At 47.0% G+C, this 26,731-nt stretch overlaps 2 protein-coding genes across 5 annotated transcripts in view; one reads left to right on the top strand and one right to left on the bottom strand.

The window, feature by feature from the left end:
* Positions 1 to 4,064, top strand: part of zfpm2a (zinc finger protein, FOG family member 2a) — a 119,051-nt gene extending 114,987 nt beyond the window's left edge. For all 4 annotated transcript variants that reach the window (XM_023811305.2, XM_023811288.2, XM_023811283.2 and 1 more), the window contains 2 exons: positions 111 to 335; positions 796 to 4,064. In XM_023811305.2, coding sequence (XP_023667073.1) covers positions 111 to 335; positions 796 to 3,266 — 2,696 coding nt within the window. In that variant the 3' untranslated portion in view covers positions 3,267 to 4,064. The remainder of the gene's footprint in view (positions 1 to 110; positions 336 to 795) is intronic.
* A 1,195-nt stretch (positions 4,065 to 5,259) lies between these two features.
* On the bottom strand, positions 5,260 to 22,958 carry LOC111843711 (uncharacterized). Its single transcript, XM_023811499.2, has 11 exons — positions 22,768 to 22,958; positions 22,374 to 22,530; positions 22,003 to 22,074; positions 21,692 to 21,768; positions 19,883 to 19,983; positions 17,776 to 17,892; positions 16,500 to 16,574; positions 8,425 to 8,563; positions 5,992 to 6,074; positions 5,753 to 5,849; positions 5,260 to 5,634 (listed from the first exon to the last, which is right to left on the bottom strand). The coding sequence occupies exons 1-11, from the start codon at positions 22,828 to 22,830 to the stop codon at positions 5,467 to 5,469; spliced, it is 1,149 nt and encodes a 382-aa protein (XP_023667267.2). The 5' UTR covers positions 22,831 to 22,958; the 3' UTR covers positions 5,260 to 5,466.
* Positions 22,959 to 26,731: the final 3,773 nt, after the last annotated feature.

Below are 26,731 nucleotides of genomic sequence, written 5' to 3'. Positions count from 1 at the left end.
AAATGAAATGGCAGTCTGGGTTCACCTTCTAGTCTCTGTCCTTGATCCGTAGAGCTCTACATGCTCTTGTTCCTGACCCGGCTTCTGTAACCCCCCCTCCCCCCCCCCAGAGGACATCTTCCCCTGCAAGGCGTGTGGCATCTGGTTCCGGAGCGAACGAAACCTGCAGGCTCACCTGATGTACTACTGCAGCGGGAGGCAGCGGGAGCCCGAGCCGGCCGCAGACGAGAGCGAGGCCAGCCCCCACCAGAGCCCCAGCGCCTGCCCCTTCCCACAGTGCAACAAGAGCTTCTCTGGCCCCCGGGCCCTGGAGATGCACCTGGCGACGCACAACAGTGAGTAGGCTGGCACACATCCTCTGCAGCCCAGCGGTTTAGCAGAATCATTTAGGGCAATAGGAGTCACCCACCCATCCATCAGTCCAGTTTCCAGTCGCTTATCGTGGGTCGTGGCCTGGAGCATATCCCAGGCAACACAGGGCCCAAGGCAGTCCAACAGAAACAGGCCACACCAACAACATCAGCCAATCCCAGATGAGAGAGGGCGGGAGCAGCGGCACGAGACACACAGCACAGCAGGTGGCGATGTGGCTAGAACAGCAAGGCTGGGTGAACCCCTTAGCCCGGTACACCTTGGGTTCAATTCCTGGTCTGAGCAGGCTGAGGAGAAGGATGTAATACTGGTGTTTAGCACAGTACGGGCAGCTGAAGGTGGGCTCTTTGATCATCGCTCCTATGGACATTAAGGAGAGATGTGAGCAGAGGAGTCTGAGCCCTTTTTTCATCTTTTTCACAGGTGTCAAGGTAGAAGAGACCCTCCCCCCTGGCAGCAGCTTGAAATGCACCATCTGTAGCTACACGGCCGACTCTCTCATCACATTCCAGCACCACATCCTCTCCCACCTGTCACAGGCGGCCTTCCGGTGCAGCCACTGCCACGTGGGCTTCCAGAGTCACCGGGAACTCTCACAGCACCAAGACTTGCACGGGCATGGCGGCAAGCTTCGGCGCGAGAGCGACAGCGAGCACTCCCCCAGGGCCGGCGAGGACGGCCCACAGCAGGCCAGGGCCGAGCTGCTTGGCAGGAAGGACCTTCTGCAGAGCCCCAAGGGCACCCAGGGTAAGGAGATCCACTCCGACGCCGAGCCGGAGAAGCCGGAGAAGAAGACGGCGTCATCAACCCAGAAGGGCGACTCCCACCTGGGCAGCAAGGCCAGCTTTTCCTACACCAGGATCAAGTCGGAGCCCTCCAGCCCCCGTCTTGCTTCCTCGCCAGTCCAGCATAGCATGGGGCCTACATTTCCCATGGGCCCCTTCCTATCCCAGTTTCCCTTTTCCCAGGACATTTCTGTAGTTCCCCAAGCCTCCGAGATCCTGGCGAAGATGTCAGAGTTGGTGCACCGCCGGCTGAGGCACGGTGGGAACAGTTACCCACCAGTGATCTACAGCCCACTGATGCCAAAGGGCGCCACCTGCTTCGAGTGCAACATCACATTCAACAACCTGGACAACTACCTGGTCCACAAGAAACACTACTGCAACAGCCGCTGGCAGCACGTGGCCAAGTCGCCGGACTTTGCTGGTGTGACCGACAAGGCAGCGGAGGCCACGAGCCCGAATGCAGGGCATGGATCTGTTGGGATGCTGGCGCCATGCCTCCCGGGGGATGCGGACAGCCACCTGGTGCCATCGGCCTGCCTGAACTCCTCCGTCTTGGACATGATGGCCGCAGGAGGCAAGGCACCTGACAAGGACCTCGGAGGGCAGGACAAAAACACTGCCACACCCGCTGGTGCAGAAGAGAGGCTAAACGGCAAGCAGGTGGATGGAAAGAGTCCTAACGCTTCCCTGGTGGAGAATGACAACGACCCCAACAAGACGACCTGTGAGGCGTGCAACATCACCTTCAGCCGACATGAGACCTTCATGGTCCACAAGCAGTATTACTGTGCCACACGTCACGACCCGCCTGTGAAGCGCATGTCGACCAACAAGGTGCCTGCCATGCAGCGGACGATGCGGACACGCAAGCGCAGGAAGATGTACGAGATGTGCCTCCCCGATCAAGAGCAGAGGCCCCCGCTGGGCCAGCCGGGTTTCCTGGGGATGCCCACCCTAGGCAGCCCCTGCACCTCCCAGGAAGCGGTGGAGACGCTGGCCGACCGTTTCCACCCAAGGTGCGACATGTTCCCAGGATTGGTCCCGAAACACTTGGAAGCTTCGCTAACGGTCTCCAAGTCGATCTTGGGCCCCAAATGCAACACAATGGACCCGCAAGAGATTGACGCCCCAATCGACCTCAGCAAAAAGTGCTCGCCACACGCCGACAAGCCGTGCGGCTCACCTCGGCGGCTCCTCGATTACCACGAGTGCACCGTATGCAAGATAAGCTTCAATAAAGTGGAGAACTACCTGGCACATAAACAGAACTTCTGCCCCGTGACCGCAGCCCAGCATGGTGACATCAGGGCCCTGGACCAGGCCATGTTCCCCGACGTCAAAACCGAAGGCAATAACCCCGACGACATCTTCGACAAGAGTCAGACGAAATGCGACAAAAACGGCAGCGCCAAGTTGATGGCGCAGAACGGCGGCATGTTCTCCTCCCATCTAGGTTCCCTGCCAGGGCTCAAGGCCTTCAGCGAGGCCCAGCTCATGCCGGCCAAGGAGGAGAACAAGAATCTCTTTCTGCCCCATTGCCTTTATCCCGGAGCAATAAAGAAGGTAAAGGGTGGTGAACAGATATCCCCATATTATGGGATAAAGCCCACCGATTATATCGGAGGAGGCCTCATCGTGCAGGGAGAGGCAAGTGAGCTGGAACAGGGCACAAACGGAGGTTCCGAGCCAGGGAAGGTCCAGCCGGCACCAAATGGCTGCCCCCATCCTGGCAAAGACTCTTTACCCTTACTGCCCAAAAACCGGGGCATGGTGATAGTTAATGGCGGGCACAAACCAGAGGAGAGGTCCACGGCCGGGCCCCCGCAACAGGAGAACCATGCCCACTCGCAGCCTCCGGACGGTCACCCCTCGCCCACGTGGGGGTCGGAGAACCCGGCCGACTCCAACGAGAATGTGTCGCCGTCGACCAAGTCGCCAACGGAGGAGACTGCGCCCCCCATCACAAAAGGTGTCAACGGCTCAACACAGGCAACCGGCGGCGGGAAATACTGCCGCCTCTGTGACATCCAGTTCAACAACCTGTCAAACTTTATAACCCACAAGAAGTTCTACTGCTCGTCGCACGCGGCCGAGCATGTGAAGTGATGCCCCCTCCCCCCCGCCTCCCCCACCCCCTCGGTACGCCAGTGCGTCTGGAATCGTGCGTCGCGCAGCCCTTATGCGCTGCTTGTGGACAATCAAGAGAAGCATCTTCTTTTCGTCATTTTAAGACTCGAACGCAGATCATTGGTTTTAAAAAAGGAGAAAAAAAAAAAAAACGCAACAAAAAATTGTGTAATATTGGTGCCACTTTCACATTTATTTATTTTACGATCAGTATTAATAGGAGTAGTGATCTTAATTTAAATGAAAATGAAATTTATATCAGAGTCGTTTGTAATGTTATTGTATAGTCATTCTTGTGCAGCACACATTGTTTACACTGTAATGTAGGATAAACACGCCACCATAGACGCCGACTACATTGGGAACTTCTTTTTAGGCACCCGAGTCCGTGAGCGTTTTAGCGTATGCCTGAAGGTCATTTGCATACAGGATCCTTGAAGCTTCCACCCCGGATCAGCACTGTGGGGATAACCAGGGTTAATCCCAAGCTTCTCACACGGGCATGCACCGCCAGCTTTTCGTATGTACGTAGCCGTTAGTCCTCGTCTTTATTTTCCCCCCCTTTTCGACTCGGAATTGGATGTTTCCATGAGGATGGCAGCGTTCCTGTATAGTACTCGTGTTTCTGTTTGCTGACAGACCATCCATCTCTCTTTATAACACTCTGCTCTTTCGACGCAATACTTTGTAAAGGAAGTAAAGGTACTGGAGACAGTATTAGGACAGGATGACTTCAGATTTTGTTTGTATCCCATTGGGAGGGAGAGGGGGGGGTGAAATCGTAAAATAATGAAATCTATTGATGTTGATGAATGAGATGGGGGGGTGGGGTTTGGGAAACACTGGGCTCACATGACCATTCCAAGGGAGAAAAAAAAAGTATTTCTTAAAAAAATGTCGTTGCTATGCATGTATATGGATGGAATAAAATTCCAGAACTGTTGAAAATTTTATTTTGATGTGGTGTCATAATTAAACTTCAATCCTCAGGATAACTCAGTGTTGAGTCTTTTCTGCAATCCCCCATCCATCCATCCATCCATCCATCCATCCATCATTTCTCATCCAGTACATGGTTGTATCGACTCCTACAAAGCCTATACAGCAGGGGTCTCGTACTCAAATTATCAGGGAGCCACTGGCTAGACGGTCCTTTGCCAAAGGGGCACTCAGCTTTATTTTATGAGACAAAAGTGAAGAGAAAGTGAAGAAAAAACAAAATAATGTCTATATCCTGCTAATCTATCAGAAAACCTATTAGAAAGTCTGTGCAGATTGCATAAAAGAAAAAGTACAAAGTGGAAAAATCAAAGTTTTAAGTGCGGGCCACATTTTATGATTTAAAAACATGTAACAGGCCATATGGAACTGGACCAGGCCCGTGGGCTGGTGCTTTGAGATCTCTGCTAGACAGGAAGCACAGGGCAGGTGGCAGGGATACCCTGGATGGGGCACCATGGATGGGGCGCCCTGGATGGGGCGCCATGGATGGGACGCCCTGGATGGGGCGCCCTGGATGGGACGCCCTGGATGGGACGCCCTGGATGGGACGCCCTGGATGGGGCGCCCTGGATGAGGCACACTGGATGGGGCGCCCTGGATGGGGCACACTGGATGGGGCGCCCTGGATGGGGCACACTGGATGGGGCGCCCTGGATGGGGCACCAACGCTCAGCACACTCATGCATTAAGGACCATTTAGAGACGCCAGTCTGCTGCATCACACACCTCGGGCACCGCTGGGGGGCACCGCAGTACCTGGGGATGCCCTGCACGTGGAACACACACACAATCAGGGGTGGGGTGTGAACTGCCAGCCTTGGAGGGGTGAAGCTGCGGCTCTGCCTACCGCACGTATCACAGCAGTCTGTTAAGCTCAAATTAGCCAGCTAAGTCGTCCTGCAATGCAAGTGCAGGGTCAACAAGTAACATACTACTGTAGAGGAAAATCATACATACGGATGAAATAACATCATGGAAACCAGAACATTTTATTAACAAAAACCATGTGTCCTTATTTAGGTCAAGCGAACGCCTGTACACTCAATTAACAAGTTATGACCTGGGTGTAATCTTGGAATAACAGAGCTCGTAACAAACAGTATTTAAAAAGGAATTTTTGTTATTAAGTGGACATTCAGGACTACAGCTAGGAATTGTCATATGTCAATTCTAAATTTTACTGGCTCTGTTGTTTAAGTTGTCTCTGCGCGACGATCTCCTGCAAATGCCGGCTAATAATGCTGTGATCTTCATAGATGGCTCTGCGATCCGCCCCACGGACGTGGATCCGCTTAGCTGATGGGTAAAACTGCTCCTGGAATCTCTTTTGATGCTCGGCAACAATCTAAAACAAGCAAATTGCAGAAATTAAAGAGAAATGCATCCTAGATGAGAAGTAAACCTCCCTATTTATCTCGCCTCGAACTTAAAAGACGGATTTTCTGGAAAAACGGAAGGCTTACTTGGTTGAGATGAGCAGGAAACCGGCTGTCAAAGTGATCACCCGTTACCATGCTGACAGAGGTCCGGCTTGTCAGCGGTTTATATACTGAAATTTCTCTGAAAAACAAACAAACAGGTAAACTGTCATTGTTAGGATACACACTGCAGGTAGAAAACTGATTTTAATGTTCATGGGAAGGTTCGGGTGGGACACCACAGGAGGAGCGGCAGACTGACCCCTGAGACTGACCCCTCTCACCTGACTTGGGACGCGCTCTCGTTCAGGAAAAAGTGCTCGTCCACAGCGCTGCTTTGGTGAGACGGGTTGCTCAGGAGATATTTCTACCAGGTGAAAGAAGAGGGTGATGCCATCAGAAACCGCACTTGCCGGTTAATGCGTCACAATATTCATACAATGTGGGGGTTAAAAAGGAGACTTTCAGGCTAAATCTGTAAAGTATACCATCAAAACCAAGGTCTGCCATTATATTTACTCAGTAGCTTGTCGAGAGCACAATTAGACCTTCTGAAAAGACCTTGTTTGGCAAGACTGAATGCAGATGTTGTCTGTGTTACCATTTCTGTGTTATAATCTCCTCTGGTCTGCTTTCAAACTTCCCTTTTTTCCATGAGAATTCAAGCATACTGTCATTCTCATGGTCCTTATCACCCTGCAGACAACTATATCACTGAAAAACCTGAAATAAGTTCCTCATCTTCAGTGTCATCAAAATGTGAGGGGGGGGGGCTGAGGTATTTTAATGAACAGCTCAGACTCTAACCTGGAACAGACACTCGATTAAATAAACAGATGATTTTCAACTTTTCTCATTATCAGAGATGATATAATGCTGGGTGATCTGGGGATCTATCTCCTTCAGTTATCACCATCTTGCCACAAACACTAGTGTCAATGGCACTGAAAGCGATGACCTTATTCTCAGAATTTCAGCACTGCATCACTCCCACCCCAAAATAAACAATGCACCATATCAACGCAATCAGAGGTATGATGAGTACCCCCCTATGGGCATCCTGCAGGATCAAACTCATTCTACTGTACACTCGAACCCGGGACTGAGCTTTGACTCATCCCGGGACATATCCAGGGTTAAATGGGAAGGAATTCCATGGCATTTAGTTATTTTTAAGAGAAAACACGTAGCTGAGTTGTGGTATTCGTGAATGCACACGTAAGTGAGCTCGGGTGAATTTTTATTTGATATTTACTTAGACTCGCACACTGGTGACTCAACGTCCTATATTAGTGTCAAAGATCATCTAACTTTGTGCACAAGCCGCTCATGTCCGACATCACTTCTGCCAAGTCAGCAATTGTTATACTGAATTTTTACATTATTTTGAAAGCAACACTGTCAACTTGGGGTTCCCCGTGATAAATTTAGGGTATAAATTCCCAAAAATAAATATACCCAAAATTCCACAGTATACTGCATTACCTTAATACCACTCAAGCCTAGATCAGATGTTGGATGGACTTAAATGGCAAGAAAATTGCACCTTTAAAAGTGACAGGGCGTTATTGAGTGTGAAATTAAGGTAATTGATTTAACGTCCCAGTCATAAGAGATACCATATACTTGTCTTAGATAGTTGGTTGTTGGCCTAAAGTACACATTTAGCTACATTGTGTACATTATTTAATTTTTAATAAAAAGGTTCATGTAAAAAAGCCTTTTAAAGGAATTTTGTATGGCTGTATACATATTCTTTCATTCCAGAACCATTTTTACATGTGTTATTTTGTTTATGGTTTTTGAAATCAGATTCAAAATCTAGAATTGAATTTGTGTTTTTCTGGACTCGCCCCCCCTGCTGGACTCGGTCTTGACTCAGACTCACCCCCCCTGCTGGACTCGGTCTTGACTCAGACTCGCCCCCCTGCTGGACTCGGTCTTGACTCAGACTCGCCCAAGACGGACTCAAACACTACACTGTCCTGTAGGTAAACCGTTCACCCTGTATACCTACATTGATATTTCCGGAGGCAAACTCCAAAATGGATTAAGCACATATAATTTGTGCATTTGTGTTGATATAAAACAAAGAAATATACATTTAAAAAAGCAAGTTTACAGTCATCTGTCAGTGAGTTACATCACTCCCAATAGGGCGAGCCTGAAAACCAAAACAAATTGGTTGCTTGTCCTGTATCGGCCCACCCCAGCAAACACGCAAACAGCTTGGGATTTAGGTAACTTTTGGCACAGGATCTCCCTGACTGGTTATTCTCTGAACTTTTACACTTGAATTTCTGATCAGACAAAGGTTAACTCATCCTTCCATCCTTCTTTCAACCATTTGCCCTGGTCAGTGTCACAAGGTTAATTTGTAGCCAAATTTGCAGGTTTCACTTGGGCCAAACGCCAGTTACACGCATTCTGTGAGCCTTTAAATTCCCAGAAAGTCACTCAGCACACCTGGGCAGCTGAAACAAATTCTGACCCGCAATCGGAGGCATTCAAGGAACAAGGGTACCGCAATGAAAACACCATCACCTGGACATTCGCCCCACCATGTGGCCACACGCGGTACAGCAGCTCCTTCACTAACATTTCCCAGTAGGTCTCAGACTTTCAACCAGGGAAAGGACCCAGGTGAATATTACTCATAGCATCCACGTCTCTTTAAATGGTATCGCCGTACGGAATTAAACAGAACGCAGACCCACCTGCCTCTGAATTACATCCTCGGACACCATCTCTCCTTTAATCGCTGGATGTATCCATCCCAGAATGATGAATATTCTGGTAAGTCCGGTGGCGGCGGCCAGCTGCATCATCTGCAGGTACGGCACCAGCTGCGAGTACCTGCGAGGCGACACACACATTCAGCTACACGCTGAGTGTTAGCTAAAGATGGCCGCCATCCAGCCAGCAGGCAAAGGCCCAGGTCCTCCCCATGCTCCCGGGGGTGATGCTACACGACGACAACACCTTTACACCCAGGGTATATCAGGACAATGCTAATTTCCCAGGATGCATCACAGCCTACGATAAAACTAATAAAATGATTACTCATAACATTAAATTACTACAGGTCAACTTTTCTAGCTGTCCAATGAACAGGGATGTTGTGGCATCATACAAGAATCTGTAACATCAGAAAGATAACAACACTGTCATCCATCCATCCATCCATCCATCCACCCAAGACTTTTTGGACATTTTACAATGTTGCAGGTCCCTAGACCACAATGAGACCAAACCAAGGATTGCTGAGTCGTCAAACATCCACCAAACACGAAACGAAGAAAAGAAACCATGCGGCAGCCATGGGGACAGAAGCAAGACAAGCAGGGAGTCGGGCCTGTAACAGAATGGGCGAGATGGGCACTGGGGGCACTGGGTGCAGACCAGAGCTCCCGGCAGGCACCGTATCTGACCTGCGTTGCTAAAAAGCTCCAAGCCGTACGTGGGCGGGGCGGGGGGGGGGGGGGGTGTATTTATACAGTTATAGTAAATAAGGCATCACCCGGTGGGTAGGCATGTCAGCGAGTAGGAAGGAGAAGAGCGGGGTGTGTTTCAGAGAGGATGGCACCAGAGCCCCCGTGGGAAATCTGTCCAACTTCCCACACAGTTGAGTGGCAAACCGGTACCCAGGCTGGGTCAGGAACTCAGACGGACCGATCGAGAGTAAAACAAACCACGCATTTAAACGTGTACATAAACGTGTGTGCGTTCCAAGGTGCCTGGACGCAGAGGAACGGACGGGATCCCGGCCATGTGACCCAGGCCGATCTCCGACACGCTTCTGCACTCCCCCATTCGGTCTCGGCTCACCGATGCACCTGATTGGCTGGTCCCGGACCACAGGGCCCTACAAACTGTCCCCCGCCTTTCTGTGAACCGAACCCCTCCTGTTCGCACGGCCATCAGTGCCAGCGCTTTAAGGAGGAGGCGGGGCAACACACCTGTAAAATGTTTAATGCCAACATAAAAATGGGGATCGGAGCAGAATGTCGCGCACAAGCTAGCCTTTCACGCTAGCCGTTCTGCTGCACGCGTGATGGGGCGTATCCGGGTTTGACTGCTAAATGCGTAATTAGCGAAATTAGCAAGGTTAATAAAGCGCAACAGGGTCTGAGGACGTCTGCAGGTCCCCTCCATAGGTGTAAATATGCACTTCGATATTTAGACGACAATGATAAAAGATATTCATGCGGGGGAGGGAGTCCATGACATTAAAAAAAAAAAGGTGTAAAAATTTCCTGGGTGTTGCAAGTTTATCAGGACCAGGAGCCCCGACAGAACCCCCCAAGAGTCACAGCATTCAGGAATTAATTACACATTTCTTATTTTGAATGGAAATGCGTGAAGGCAGACTGCTGGTGTGATGTCTATAGCAGACCACACCTCTTCCTTGCGGACCCCCCCATTACTTCAGGCGCGTCAGCATTTCTGCCCCCACGGTGCCATGTGGACCTGTTTGATTGTGGCCCAGTCCTTCCCATCAGGCTGACGACATCTGAAGGCCCGCTGAGCCACCTGCCCCAACCCCCCCTCCCCCACCCCTCGGCCTGTCGCCGTTTTTAATTCTGCTCGGGAGAGAGGATTATACAGGGCAAGGCATGCGTGTCAAGGGGAAATTCAGTGGGTAAAGACTGGGAAGATTGGCGGGATGAATTAAACCGATAACACGGGCGATGACGACAAAACATGTAGGGCAAAGCTGTTGGTCACTGCAAAACCCTTTTTTGGGGGTGGCGGGGTGGCAGGGAAATATCTAAATTAATAAAGTGGTGAAATGAGTTTGTGCCGCAGACTTTCTGCTGTTTGACTTTTCCATCTGGATTAGTGCAGGATGAACGGTCACTCTGTTAGTTTTGTTAAACTGCGCGATTCACTGTCGGAATTTCGTCCCCTCCAAACCGCACCCCTCTGCAGCCCAGCCCTCCCCGATAACACCTCCGTTCATTACCATGTAATTTTATATTTTAGCCACAAAAATACTTGCACGTGAGCAGAACATCCAGCATTACACGCGTGGATTGCTAGATACAGTCACTGTCCTGCTATTTCACTCTGTTTTGAGCCAATCTTACAGCCTTTTCCAGATACTTCCGGGAATGTTTCTCGATTCTAGGTAAACCTGGATCTATCGAGTGCGGACTTAAATCTACCCCTGTTCTTAGTCTTAAGTAATTACAAAGGGAGCTGTACATACATACATACATTTATATACACACAGAATTACAGAATCTGAATAATTTTCCAACAAAAAAAAAGGACAGATTATAGTCGATGAAGGTTACATTATCATTACTGCATATAAGACTTCCAGTAAACATGGCAGTTTCCTGACATGACCAGTGTGTGTCAGTCAAGCACTGCTTTCAGAGTACAGCGTGTGAAGAAAAAGCGGGCGGGATCCAGTCTGCCAATCATTCTCTCCAGGACTGCTCTGACCAATTGGCTGCACAGGAACTTTCACCCAAGATGCTGGTAACAGCTAATCTGCATTGATTAAATTCCATCGGTTCCCCACAGCTACCTGCCATGATTACTGACAGACTAAATGGCATCGACATTATAAACATGCTGAGGTATTTCCGCATTGATTTCGGATCAAACGCAAACGCCTCTGAAGTTTGATACAATGTACCTTTTGTCCTTTGATAGCTAAATACCCGAGGACTTGGCACAGTGTGAATCATCGCTGTAAACTGTGATTTTTTTGGTCCTCATCGGCTCAGCTGAGGCTTACCTAAAGATACCAACCCCTCCACCCCCCCATGCAGAGTCAGAAGATCACAGCTAGCTAGCTGGTTAGCAAAACATGCAGCATCTCCTACATAAGGAATGTGTTTAATTAGCATTTAGTGTGGTTTCTATTTGTGGCCAAAAGAGCGCCCCCCCAGCAAACATCAGGGGCCCATGCAAATGCAAGGTGTGAGTGGTGGTAAACACCCCCCCAGACAGTCACTAGTAGTAATTCACCTAAACAAATTGACATATGCATAATTTTAAGTAAAACAAAACAAAACACAAAAACATAACCTTTGAACCTTTAACATAACATCAGGCTACTTACTGATTTTTTTTATTGCCCCCTGTTTGACAGACCGGATATATCATATATACTCAGTAAAATTAATTTTAACCATGATGAGAATGTATATATATGGTCAATGTGAGTTTTTTGACATGAAATTAAAGTGCCTTAAGACTGACATAATTATCCCTGCATACTCTCAAGGTACAGCGGGAATCTTGATAATTTTAGAAAAAAACCCACCTCCCTCCTCGAGTGACTAAGAGGCACCGATTTCAGCCCTGAGATTTCAACCCAAGCAAAAATCCTCCACGGTAGCGCCTGACGCTGGCTCAGGTCGTCACCCGCAGAGGCCCTCAGACTCTTGATCTACCTCAACACTGGCTGACTGATCTATTCTCCATTCCCATCATTTGGAAACATGTTACATTTCTGCACCGAAATTAACTGCTGAACTGAGGTGATCTTCCCAGCGAGGCTCTATCCTCCATTTTAACCCAAAGTGAAAAGGAGAATGCCAACAAAGTCAACGTTAGCTACATTAACGATGATACAGTTTAACGAATATGGCAGCATATTTGCACACACGGGAACGTGACGATCAATCATAGATTATCAGGGGGCGTCTACATTTTTGTCTCGCTCATATAAATCGAATGGCCGCTTGAACGGGCTTCGGGAAAGAAGACCGGCGATGGGTGTGTGAATGATTCATGCAAAGTAACGAGTAAACGGACGTTAAAAACGATCAACCGGAGGCTAGATTCCTGCCGCGTGGGCCTCAAGATCCTAAACAATTCACACTATTCAATATCCCTTTGTGAGACTGATCATCCTGCCAAGGTGACATTTATAGGTGTCAGGCATTGGTGTCACGTCCCAATGTTGGCTTCACCAGCATTAAGTGACAATCACAAATGACTGTCATGTCCCCTTACCCGCAGCAATATAATTGGTAAAAATGTACAGCTAGAGTAAACGTAAGAGACAGTCCTCCCACTGAGTGACACAGGCACAGCGATTCTCCAAGCCCTGACCCTCTACCCCCCCCCTCCCTCAGCATCAGGGGAATAGGGACCCTGTCAGTTGATTTAGGAGGGGGTCAGGCAGATGAGACGCCACCCCCCACCCCCACCTCATTCCTCCACAGTGACAACTACTGTCGCCCGCGGCTTATGTGTCTGTCAGCACGTCGCCCCCACCACCCAGCCCCGCCCCTCCATGGGTGCTATTGAGGGGGAGACCTTTGATGGGATTAACTTGCCTTCCCAGATAAGGGAGGAAAATAAGAATAATTAGAATGAGAAATAAAATAAAAATAAAAAACAAACAGCGACAGGGGACAGTCTAGAAGGCAACTGCAATTAAGACACTGCAGAGCTCCTCCTGTAACTCAGCAGTGCAAACGCACACTGGCTTTAACTTTCACAGTACAGGTCTCAGGCTGATTTAAAGGGCCGGGCGATGTGTTCTAATCATCTGGAACAATCTACGGCTCTGGTTCAGAGGGCCAGGAAATGCCTTCCAGCTCCCCCTAAACTGTCGATGTTACTGCTCCCCCCCCCCGCACATGCCCTGCCGAACTCTTTCAAGTTCATGTGAAATATTGAAATATTCTCAGGAGACATGGGCGATTCATTTTGCAGGATATTACGGAGCTAATTTCTTTGTGAGCCGCGGTTAATGGAAAGCCCTTTGAAGTGTAAATGGCGCAGCCCGCGTTGCGGCTCGATATGCTTCCCTTAACAGTCCTCAGGTAGCTCCGCCATTCTGATTGGTCAGGCTTTATCGGCACATCCAAATTGGACGACAGAAAGGGGGGAAACCGTACCTGCATTTCTTCAACGCTCCGATTATGTTGGATGTATTGCTTGCGGATAAATTTGAAAAACCTAACTGCATTTCCACAAGTTTTGTGTTAGTCTCACATTTGCTCAGGCAGCAATTTCCAAACCTCATCACAGTTGCCTTCAGCTCATCCATAAATGGGGGGGGAAAGACACCCCAAACAATAACATCATGGGGTCCTGAGAACTGATTCAGTCCTTCCTGGAATACCGTCATACGCCGAACTGGGTGTGATGGAATATTGGGCAATTTTTCAAGAAGTCCCCAATTCTTTGATGGATAAAGGTGAAGGAAAACTACTTCCTGCTCATCGCTCCAGAACTTCCCAGTGATGGTTCAGGCTGAGTGATATTTAGGTCAGGTGATTGGGGAGGTCATGGATGGGCCTCGAGCTCACTCTGGGGCTCATGAAACCACCCTTGGATGTGTTTGTCTGAGCATCATGGGGTAACAGCGTCTGCATGTTTCGCTGCTCCCAACCCTGTAAAACGGCCTCAAAATCGCTTCCTGTCAAGGAAAAATCTCGAGCAATCATCAGACCTAATGCCTCCCATGAGATTTATAAGGTGAACTGAAAGCATCCAGCAGTTTTATTCAAACATAAATCTTTCAGTTAAAAGGTTTCTTATGACAAAGAACAAAATGGTGAACAATGACTCAGACCATGTGACTTGCTCCCATTGGTCAGGCGCCGCTTTGTGCTCCTCCCACCAGCTTGGCGTCTTTCTGCATCAGCCTTGACTGAGATAAATCCCAGCCTTGTGAAGCTGACAACATATAGGTTTCAATTAGCCTCTATGCTAACCTGCTAGCTGCCTCAAGTTTGCTTTGCAAAATCACATATCAAAACGCTGCCTGTCTGAGCTTACAGTCATAGCTCCGTTTTTATTGGGACTCAGCTATATCAATGTTAAAAACTTTTTCACGTGTTTTCTCTTATTTTGTCCAGCCCTTGTATTTATTCAAGTGAAATGCCAATCAAGTCGGATGAAACAAACTTGATCTTCGACCCCATGTTTACCGGAATCAGGTGAAGTGTGTATGTAGGTTAATTACAGGTAGGTCTTGGAACCATTGAGCCCCAAGAAGGAAAAAAAGGTGACATTCAACACTGCATCCCAATCAGAAGAGCAATAATAGGTCAGCTTCTCAACACATAGTGCCATCACCAGGTCAGGAGGGGCAAGAGCCTGTAAGCACCCCCCACCTGTGAGAGTGTGAGTGTGAGTGTATCCACTGTCAGCCACTTGTTCTTTTCACCCAAGTGACTGCAGGCGTCATCATGCCATGTGATGCATCGGGGTGGTCACTATAGCCATGCAGAAACACACTCGATACAGTCGAATCACACTCAGCTCAGTCGGCACGTGTTATTTTTTTCTTCAGAAGTGCCCATTTTTAGCTACGTAGCGAGAAACTGCTTTGAATCAGAAATCTGCCTGCGTCGACTGAAAACCCACAATCTGTCTTACATTTAGAAGGAAAACTGCCAAAAAAAGGATAAATCTGGCAGCAATCGCTAAACCTGTTACATTACTATTAATGCATGCTACTGTCATGTTTTTTCACATTAAAATCTTATCGTCAACATCAGTTACCTGGAGTCCCAGATGACTTACCTTGCAAAATAAATATAGCAACTTGCTTTGGGAATAAAAAGAAATTCTGTTTTTTTACATCAAAAGCAGGACGACCCAACACACACAATAACAGAATAATATTCAGGATTGCAGAGGTAAAGAGTGAATTTATGGATGCCGTGTAAATGCTGAGTAGCCTGAAGAGTTGTGTAGGTCAAACCGATTATATATCAGTGCGAGAATAATAGCTGGTATTATACATAATAAAAATGAGAATTTAAGAAAATATAAAATATGAAAAATATAGAAAAAGTATGATATATAAGCTATACCTGAAATTCCGCCCCCAACCCCTATTCTTTCCATAAACCCTGTTTATTTTCATATGTATAATGTGAGATTTTATGGGAACGCACAGCACCACAGCAGAAATTAAACTGAGGCTGACTCAGCAGTTCAAAACATTAACTCCCCTTTTCTCTAGATGCGGGAAGGGCACAGCCGAGGGAAACTGGAGTAGTAAGAGACCCGGAAAATTAGCAAATGGCAGGACATGCTCTTTAATTAAAACATCCCACTGGTCTATTGAAGTAGCCATTAGGTAACATTAACAGGGTTAGCATGCTAGCTAATCGCTGGAGTGCGTTTTTGCAGAGAATAGTCATAAGCAGTAATAAGTCTCTCCTAAAGACTGCAGCGGTATAACATGCTAGCCTGAAACGCTGATATTTGCTACCCAGCTCCCGCTTATAAGTTTGCACCTGTTAGTAAGATAAATTATTCACTGCTCCCTAGCAACCGCATTGGGTTTTACTTTCTTGCAGCATGCGGACGTCTAGGTACTCGAGTGTCACAATATTAAAAGCACGTTTTCGCGGCTCAGCTGAGCCTCCAAAGGGCAGAAACACCTCCCTGAAATAAAGAGCGATTAAAACAGGCTGTGGGTCTGACTGTTTGCAAAGCAGCATGAAGTGTAAGAACGGGCAGCATGAGTGACAGCGTCCACAGACACACTGAGGAGATACAAGATACAGGGTCTATTCCTGGAAGCACCATACGCCGCAAGGTGGGGTGTGTTTAGGGCAGGTCGGTCCATCCGGGGTACGCACTTGCTCCACATGCACGTACGTGTGGGACGCCTTCGTACGCACCCATCCATCCATCCATCCATCCACCCATCCATCCATCCATCTATCCATTTACCAATCCAGCCAGTATAGGGTAATCTTGAGGATGCATGCTTGAGTTTTAATGCAGAAAACAGCACGGGGACGGTTAATGCCACCCCCCCCCCCCTCCAACCACACCCCCTCAGATGACTCACCAGTACTGCTGCCACTGCGTCTCCTGAAATATACCTTCTGGGATAGGATCGATGAGGACGAGGTCTGACACCTCCCTGAGGAAAGGGGACACTGCATGATAAAGGGCCACCTTCTCCATTACCCTCGCCCCCCACGACCCCCCCTCAGCTCCGGGCCTGTCTGCTGTATCGCCGCGGCGATAACGAGAACGAGATGTATCGCGTGTCCGCCGTTGTCGCCCGGGAGACGAATGGGCCGCCGTGACCGCAAGCTGATATTTTTATTCGGCGGGTGTCGGGGGGGGGGTTTGCGGCGGCATAATTCAGTTTCTTAACTGCCACACATCACAGAGGATGAAACTTTAAATGTCTCCACCCAGGAAGAGGCCCCTGGGCTTATTAATCACCATGCCTGGGGGGCAGGGGGGGGTTCTGGGAATTTATGGTGCTAGATTTAACAACCACACAGTCGACGGCGTCCTGACTGCCTCCCTCAGATTGACCGGGATTGTTCCGTGCAAAGTTACGCAAAGTTTCTGATTAATAAGAAAGTCTCTACAAAGCTGTCTGCAGTGCCTGAGATGGCACAGACGTATCTGAACGGGGTCGCAGACGCTTGGAGCCCATCCCAGGGAGGAGTAGGTGCACAACATCATCGTGATTACAGGGTGCAAGCGGAACAATCACCAGGGCATCAGACGACGCATGTAAACGTTTGTCCGGACACCGGCTTTTCGGTACGACATGGATGTTTACTTACGCCCACAGTTTGGTAAGCAGATTAGTAGTGTGCGTAAGATCTTCATGAGATGCATATTGTGACCCCCAAAGGTTAGTAATCTGTATAAATTCAAAGTATCGTAATATTTAATCAACGTGTCGAATTTTAAACTGCAAGACGCACCACCGACATCTTTTTACCTCGTTTACCCACAATATCTCCTCTTTAAAAGATGTTGTGGCTGCTGATCTGTCCCTTCCTTCATCGCCACGTTTGGCCGCCACAATCTGCCTCTCACTAATGTTTTAATCATATTAATAATCTGCTTACCAAATTGTGGGTGTAAGTAAATGTCCGTATAGTACCAAAAAGCCGGCGTCTGGACAAATGTTTACAACCGTCATCTAAAGCCCTGGTGATTATTAAACATATGTAATCGCTATGTAATCGCAATTGCATCACCATGTGATATCGTGCAGCCCATGTGATATCGTGCACACCTTATAGACACACCTAGCAAAATGCACAGGTCACAATTATAATGATTATAAGCAAGAATATTGAGAGGAATCTCACGTGTCATGGATGTGACTGTAGAACCTGGCATTGAGCGCGCCCAGTTCGGATCCCACCAGCACCAGGGGCGTGGCCATCTCTGCAGCCTTGACGAGCCGGTGCAGGTCGTCCACCATCCTGCCGAAGCCAGAGAGCCAGGCATCGCTTTGGCGTTAGACTGAGTGCTGCTTCTGGGGGCCTTTGTCAGGAACAACAACCTCCAGAGTAAGAGAAGCGCCCCCAGCACCCGACCACGTTCTAACCGCTTATGCAGTGAACGGACGAAGGACCAAGTTACTGAAATGTTAAAATGTTACCAGAAGCCAAGAGGAAAATGTAAGGGGGGGGGGGGGTGGTTAACGGAGGAATGAGACGAGGAAACATGCTGGACAGGATGCCAGTCTATCACAGGACGGACACACACACACACACACACACACACACACACACACACAGGCAGGCAGGAACAGAGACGCCCACAGAGACACACACACACACACACACACACACACACACACACACACACACACAGGCTGACAAAATGAATATGAATTTAAGGGCCTCAAACCACCCAGCTGCATGTCTGTGGACTGCAGGAGGAATACAGAGTACTCTGAGTACTCAGCACAGGGAGGACATGCACACAGAAGCCGTGACCATGAGGCCACCCACTGAGCCACTGTGTCACCCGGAAAAGTACCAGCAAATCTAGATGGGAAGATGGGAGGAGCTCTGACCTGTCTGGTAGCGGCCATCCCAGGTTTACCTTCTGGCACTCTCCGCCATCGTTTAAAAATATTTATTCACCTCTACTTTCCTGTGGGCCGGCGTCGCTTGTCGAGACAATCCATCTCGACGCAGCGGCCATTTGGAGGTAGGCGGCGGAGCCATAAACACAGCACGGGCGCATCACAGTCCGACCTGATATTTCATCCGTGTTTATAATCCTGCTCCGAGTCTCTGGGGTCTCTTCAAGCACGGCTGGGGTAATTCACGGAAAATAAAAAGGAATAAAACTGTATACAGGGCTATTTTTTTATGGGGGGGGGAGGTGCATTCTAACCTAGCGATGGGTTTAAAAATAGCAAGGAAAAACCATCACGCCAACTCCGCACACGGCAACAGCCCCGCGATTGGAACGCCGAGAGCTGGGACGAGGGCAGCAGCTGCCGCGGTAATGCCAGCCCGCCGCATTATTGAATGCTGGGAAATCGATTGGCCTCCTCAGAAATGTCAGCAGCCCACCCCATGCCAGGACCCCGGCAGAGACGGGCAGGGGCTGCTTGGTGGGGCAAATGGGGCACCATGCTGTGTCTGAGAGGCAATTAACTGATAAGAACAGACTGGTGTGCTGCTGACCAAAATGGTACCACAATGTAAATGCCAAAAATGGTGTGTGTGTGTGTGTGTGTGTGTGTGTTGGGGGGGGAGATCTACTTACAAAAACACAATCCTACCAAAGAAACATTAAAGACAATCAGGACGAAGTAAAGACCCGACATTACAACAATTCTCCATAATAAATGGAGGAGAGAGAGACAGATGGATGGATGGATGGACAGACAGACAGCGAATAGATCTGACATGTTGTAATCAGCCACCCAAATATCCACAAACTCAGCAGGATTAAAACCGACACCCTGCTAAGGAGCTTCACCTCAGCCTTCATCACGGGGGGCCACAGTGTGTCATAAATCCAGTGTCACCCCCGCCATCGAGTGCAAGGGGCTGCTTTAGGGGACACCGGACTCATTCACCTTCAGACAACATACCGTGAATATTAGACTCACAAGCTCAGGTGGCCATGTTTAATGTTTTCACTGGGTTTCGTTAATAGTTCTATATTCAGCTGAACTACAGTTACTTACTCTAAACATATCAATTAAAAAATAACAGCTAAAAAAAAAAACAAAGAACTCTAAACAAAGACCACGATTGCAAAGTTGACTGCAGTGAAACACCAGAGATTACATTAATCTCATTAATCTTTACTCATTAATCTTTGCCTGGAAATGCTACCCCCTGCTCTATGCTGTCTTCAACTCTCTCTGTGTCCCCTGTGTACCTAACCAGAATGACTGGTTAAAGGATGGATGAATGGATGGACGGATGGGGTTCACCTTCTTACCTTCCAGTCGTGGACATGCCCCACACCTTCTCTGTTCCCGTGGTCTGGTTCTGCAGGGCTCGCTTACTGAACCCGAGTCCCACCCGATCATATGCGCACACCTGGACACGGGAGACATGACACAAACTGAGATGCTAAACTCCAACAGTCTTCATTCCCCCTCTGGAACAAGTACAACACCTCCGGCTTTAGCACAAGGAAATGCAGAGGGTATTCTGCATACGTACATGTGACAGCCCAAACGAAGAGCGCCCCCTACCTTACTGTGACAGTATAACTGCACCTGTCATATTTACCTTACCATTAACTGCCTGCATTAGCATCTCCATGACCAGGGACAGCAGATAAAAATTCAGTGACAAGCTAATAAATTCCGGAAAAGATAAACAGCACCAATAAACACAAGGTGCCAGTGTTTTTAAACTTTCAGGACCAGAGAAGCTGAGGAGCAAACTACAGCCGACATATATCTAAACATCCCTGATTCTGCGTGACACTGTTTTTACAGTAACCTTTTATAAGAGCCAAAAATAACACCAGCTCTGATTGGGGAGGTAAATTCAAAGAGCTCAGTGAGCAGAAGCGATGGCTCCTTGGGGGTTTGACACCTACAGCAAAACAAGTTGGGGGGAGCTGGCATTTATAAGACGGAACAGAAATTGGACTGGGCTTATGGAAACCCAGAGGGGCAGTGAGTCACAGGAAACGTAGTGCAGGTGGGGGGAACCTGTCCTCCCTCAGTCCCAGACACGTCCCCAGAAGCACCCAGACGCAAGCCAGCCCCAGCTGGTACTGAGCCGCCCCCCCCGCCCACTTCCACGTGCCCCTACATCTCATCATAAAAGCAAAGTGGTCACTATGGAGTATAAATTAAAGGCAGATATTCTGCTCTCGGTGTCAAAATGGTAGAAAGGCTCAGTACACAATCCGGCAGACATCCTGAGCCTTTACAGGAAGCGGTAAAGACTGAGCAAACACCGCCCCAGACAAACCCCACATCCAGGTCGGCAAACGTGGCAATGTCCTGGGGGGGGGGGGGCTTCGGGCGACACACGTGAATTCCAGAACTAGTTCATAATTAAAGGGCGTTATCCTGATCATTAGCCCTAACTATGGATGCCTGCTGATCCGGGATGCAGACCCTGAGAGATGCAGACCCTGAGAGATGCAGACCCTGAGAGATGCAGACCCTGAGAGATGCAGACCCTGCGATGCAGACCCTGAGAGATGCATCCCACAGTCGCCAGAATAGGTCAGATAGAGCAATATTTAAATAAAATTTAAAAAGCTGTGGGGTTAAAGGCACGTGCAGCAGCCCACAAGGCAGCAGGAATGTTAATGAAGAGCAGACGGAAATTCACAGCCCTGCTGTCAGCACTGCGGCCTGCGGAGAACGTCGACCGTCAGCAGCTCCTTATCTAGTCAAGGTCACAGTAGGTCACATGAAGCATCAGTCTGTCACAGGAAACCAGGAAAGTCGCATGTGGTCATATTCACACAGGCTGATGGTAAAAGCTTTTTTATAGTCGCCTCTTCAGCGGAACTGCCTAACTCTGGAGCTCAAGGAGAACAAGGAGACAAACACACACACACACACACACACACACACACACACAGGTGGGGCTGGACCCAAGCCCGCAGCCCTGGAGGTGAGAGACAGCAGCTCCACCTGCTCACCTCAATCCCAGTACCCAGAATGCAGTAGGAGCTTGTAAATGATGAATAAGCCACATCACTTTGCACCACATGAGTTTAACCTCCATCTGGGCACTCTGAACATCAAAAAAGTGAGAAAAAACACATGCTCACCCTGGTCTTCTGTGAAACTTCTTCTTGGATATAGAACCAGGATTCCGAGGACATTCCGGTGGGAGCGTCCAGCAGAACTATGAAGAAACACCACAGGCGTGAAACAAGTCGAGAGCGAACGACACATCTAACGCTGACTCAGGATGTGAAATCTGTTAAGGTATATAACCCATCAACCCCAAGGGGTTCTGGTCTTCATCTTGTCTGACATTTAAAATGCAACAGAATAACATTAATTTGTCTACCGCAGTGTCAGTGCTCCCAGTGGTGTTTTTACGCATCTGTGAAATAAAACGGAGTCTATACTTTACCAACTGGCTCCCCTTGTCCTTTGCACAAGAGGTGGACCTTCTGACCTAATCCAATATCCACTGATTGGGCCCCTGCAGAAGAATCAGGCAAATAGCAACCTCTGATGAAATGCACGAGCACTTTGCAGTTTCATGGGTTCTATCCCACGTCGTCAACAGTGACTTCATTAAAGAGAGAGATTAGTTTTGTATAGTATCCGTTCAATCAGCAGAGGGGGAACTGTGAAGCTATTTTCAGTTTACCTACTTTCATGTGAGATTCAATTTAATGATGACAACTTATCGTTACCCAGCTGCACGGATATAAAACAAGGATATATCGCATAATGTCGATAATAAAAGGGAACATAAAACCCCGCAGTGACATTTACCTTCAGGAATAAGCAGCGCTCCCTCTCGCTGCAAAGAGGCATAATTCAAAAAAGGAGGAATGAAGATGATAAGAAGAACAACTTTTCCCACGTCTGTAACTTTGGCACAGAATCCTTTTTTTGTCGCAGGATCTGCGCTTACGTTTGATTCTTCCGCCTTTAAATTCAAATAAAATACAGAGCAATTACTGTACAGTAGGTAATCCCAGGTAAACTCATTGTGAAATTAACTTCGCTGTACGAATAAAGTATCGTGATTGCTAAATGTAGTTAATTGTTATCTTTCCAGCCACCTGCAAAAGTAGAATATTATATATAGGTGGTTAGCATGCTGGATAATACCAGGCAGACACAGCAGGAACACACAAACAACAAGTCAGCAATAACTACCTACCTTATTGTTATCATCTTTACCACTACTGCTTTTATCTTGAGTGACTGTCCTGTTACGTAACATAATTTAAAATAAATAAACTTTCAAGTGGGGAAAAATCCAGTGTTTTTAATGAATGGGTGAAAGTATCTCTTTCAAGACTGACGAGGCATTCTTACGCCGTACAGTAGCCGAAATAAGTCAAAGTTAACGGGGGAAAATGCGTTTTTATATCTATATATATCTATGCCGTTCATGCACGTTGAAACGTTGAATAGAGTTTTGTTTTCCCATCAAATCCTTTAAAATATTACACCAACGATTTGTACTGTATTTTTGTGCACTGGTATAAAATAAAAAGCAATAAATAGAAAGAAATATGGTTATTAATTACGGGGAGAGAATCTAGAGAGTTCCTACTGAGGAAAGCGTAAGTGTGCGGTTTATTATTTCCTGCTGGGCTCGCTGATGAAATCTACTCATATATGGTAATTGTATAATTAAACATGAGTACAGATGAGATGAAAACATCCGTTCCTCTTCCAGTAAGGCTTGGGGTGGATCGTTTTTCACAATGTTATCCCACATGTTTTTGTTAAAATGGACAAACTGATAAGAATAGTTAAGGTTTACAACATTTAGAGTTGATTCTTGAATCCGTCCGTCATTTTCTATGCATCACAATCTCCTCCCCTAAAACAAACCATCTAGGCAACCCTTCTTATCCTGTGTCCACCTATTCCTTCTCTCTACAAATATTTTCGCACTTCCAGCCTATATGTTTTGGCATTTATTAGGCCTATCACAATTACATCAATTTCTAAAACGGATCCGAAAACAGAATTCTGATGCTCGATTACGTCTATATTCAGTAATTGTTCCATTTGATTCCAAATAATATTAAATTTGCTTCATTTGGTGATCACGTATTTTTAAACGTGTAGCTATATTGTCTTTATAAAAATTCCTTGACAGCTGTATTTTCCCGTCGATACGAAACATTATGCAATGCCCCAGTTAACCTCTAGGGGTCACAAGCGCTTAAAAATCACGTAGAAAGCCGTCGTATGGCGTGGACTTTGAGGACGTTAAAGGGTCGTGTTTGGCGTTCAGTATCTGCAGAGAAATAGTTATTTTCTATGGAGGGGGCTGATTGCTCTGAGTAGCTCTGAGACAGAGGTAAGCAGGTTCACCTGTAAATGCACTCCTACGGTCCTACCACAAAAGCCACCAGAGAACAGAACATGTAATCGGAGTCCAGTCTATTGCCTATAAAATTTTAGTTTCGAGCATACCCTTTTACTTTTTTGTCGTTCACACAAATTATTATTTGTCGTAAGACAGCAGTTAATTCTAACCATGAGGCTATGCTGGTATGAAGCACTTGCTATAGGCTAGGTTACACCAGGAAGATATAGTAATCATCCTGTGATAACGAGAGCATGAAGGTTTTATGTAAATGGTAAGATGTATGATTATCCATTTGAAGATGAAATTGAGTGGGATGGTGGTATAGTGGATTCATTTTCCCATCCCCAGCTGTGCGTGTTGTTTGCATGTACTCTGTGTTTGGGGGAGCTTACCTTGCGCCCTCTGGTACCTGGATTATGCTCCAGACTGATCACTACCTGAGTATTAACAGCTAAAACAGATGCATGGGTGGATGGATGGATGGATGGATGGATGGATGGATGGGTGAATGGTTGGATCATTACTCAAAACAATTATACACCGTAAACACTAAACCTCATCCAGATCCACGTGATACTAGTCGAAGTTCAGATTAGGACACGTAAATGCTCACACGATGTCATTTGAAGGATCCATTTTTTTAAAAAGAGCTTTGGTGGAATGCGCGTGGACACTGAAATTGACCCAGAAAACAAATATTTTTATCCCGAATAAAATATTTTATCCCACATATTGTAGCATTTCCAGCGACGCAATTAAATCTGTCTGCCAGCCAGGAATGATGAATGTCACTTATGGGTTGTGCCAGGTCTATCTAAACACCGACGCCCAGAGCTGGCAGGATAAACTGAGGCTCATATGTCTTAAGACACCTCGCACAGCCTTAAATGTTTGTCTTTGCTCACTCTAATTGAACTTTAGGCGGCAACAGTTTGTAAGAAATTCAGTATGTTGTGTTGCCCTTTAAGAAACAGTTACTTGCTGAATTTACAGCTTATCGGTTGTGAAAATGCTTAACATAACAGTCCCATTTTTCTTTTTAATGTTTTTCCCACGATGGTTCCGTTTGTAATTTCCGTAAACGTGTCCCTGTTCACGGCGATTAGTGAAATGTGCATAGCAAGATATTTTGTTTAGTTATTCACTGCAGGTTCCTGTTGCTGCCACTGCGAATTAAAATGATCCCGCGTGAGGGGTGTAATGTTTTGAATCACCGGTCACTCTGCCCAATCATTCATTCACAGCAATTAGCCACGATGCACCGAAGGAATTAACTGTGACTCCAGGCAAGATAACATGGCAGGAAAGGAATGCTTAAGTGTCTCTACATGCCAGCATAAATTATAAAAGCTAAACGAGATCCCAATATGGTTGATGTATCTGTCCTAATTAAGTGACTGATTGGCTGTTTTCATCTGTCATCAGGCAAATCCTTGTATACTAATAACAGTATAGCGTGGTTCCAGCACATATATACCCACAACTCTGTACGTGTCCCTCAGGATTCAAGAAATATAATGTCCGCAAACTATTAACAGTAATGTATCCTACAGAAACAGCCTAGTATATCTTTTTAGCTCTAAATGTCAGTGAGGTCCGCATCAAAATAGATTAACAATAAGTAACTCGTACGTGTTACATTGTTTTATTTTTTATAAAACTGCTAGGCAGATTTTCCCATTTATGTGTCATTCACGGGTATATTTTGCAAGAGATAATTCAGGTAAACTCAACACTTTCAGGGTAGAGTTTTATGGTCTTAACCACTATTATACTTAGTTCTCCCAGCGTTACTTTTTCCTGATGTCATCTGCTCTACCGTCCCCAAATAATGTCCCTTTCCCCCGCCCATCCCCAGGTCGCGTGGTTCTTTCTGTCATTGTGCCTGGAGCAAACAGTGTTGGTTTTTTTATATTACTTTAGCAGCCAGAGTCCCTGGTTGGCATGTACTAAAAAGCCTTCGGTGCTTCTGCCGTTATTTTTAATGCAAATTGCAGGTAAGATTGTCTCGGAAATGGCTACAATGGAAATCTTATCATACCGCTTTTTGTATGTATTCTGCATGCATAAGCAAACATAACCTATGACTCAACTCGGCCCGTTACCATTTAGAATCTATATTCAAGGTGTCTAAATGCACTGTGTCGCAACTGAGACTTACGCCATTTTCAAGAAGGAAAGTAATGTCATTTTATGTAAGAAAATAGTCACTGTAATCATTTAATGAATAGATCACTTTACTGTGGGAATGTGTAACTGAAACAAAGCTGAAATGTGCTTACTTTTTAAATGTGTCTATTTTTTCAAATACAGTGGTACCTCGGAACTCGAACTTAATCGAACTTAATGGAGAGTCCCCACAAAGATGTGAATACAAACTTGTGTGTGTGTGTGTAAGCATTGTGTGTGTAGGCATGTGTATGTGTGTGTATGGTTTGTTTGTGTGTGTGTGTGCCTGTGTACAGTATGCGTGTGTGTGTGCCTGTGTATGCATGTGTATATGTGTCAGTCCCCAGAAAGATAGGAATACAAACTTGTGTGTGTATATGCTTTGTGTGTTTATGCATGTGTGTGTGTGTGTGTGCCTGTGTATGCATGTGTCAGCCCCCAGAAATATGTGAATACAAACTTGTGTGTGTGTTTGCATGCGTGCCCTGTGATGGACCAGAATCCCTTCCATTGTGTCCTCAGCTGTGCATTCTGGGATAGGCTTCATGGTCACAGTCACTCCGTACCGGAAAAATGGTTACAGAAGATGGATGGGAGGATGTATTTCTCTCTTATTTTCATTATG

Source organism: Paramormyrops kingsleyae, chromosome 9 (assembly GCF_048594095.1).
Source record: "Paramormyrops kingsleyae isolate MSU_618 chromosome 9, PKINGS_0.4, whole genome shotgun sequence".
NCBI lineage: Eukaryota > Metazoa > Chordata > Actinopteri > Osteoglossiformes > Mormyridae > Paramormyrops > Paramormyrops kingsleyae.
The sequence above is the reverse complement of the archived record's forward strand: the minus strand, read 5'-3'. Positions and strand labels throughout refer to the sequence as shown.

Coding starts and splice junctions, on each gene's coding strand:
- LOC111843711 (XM_023811499.2), bottom strand. CDS start 22,830: ATGTTACGTAACAGGACAGTCACTCAAGATAAAAGCAGTAGTGGTAAA. Junction 21,769..22,002: donor AGGACAAGGGGAGCCAGTTG/GTAAAGTATAGA, acceptor GTTTCTTCATAG/TTCTGCTGGACGCTCCCACC. Junction 16,575..17,775: donor TACAGTCACATCCATGACAC/GTGAGATTCCTC, acceptor CCCTTTCCTCAG/GGAGGTGTCAGACCTCGTCC.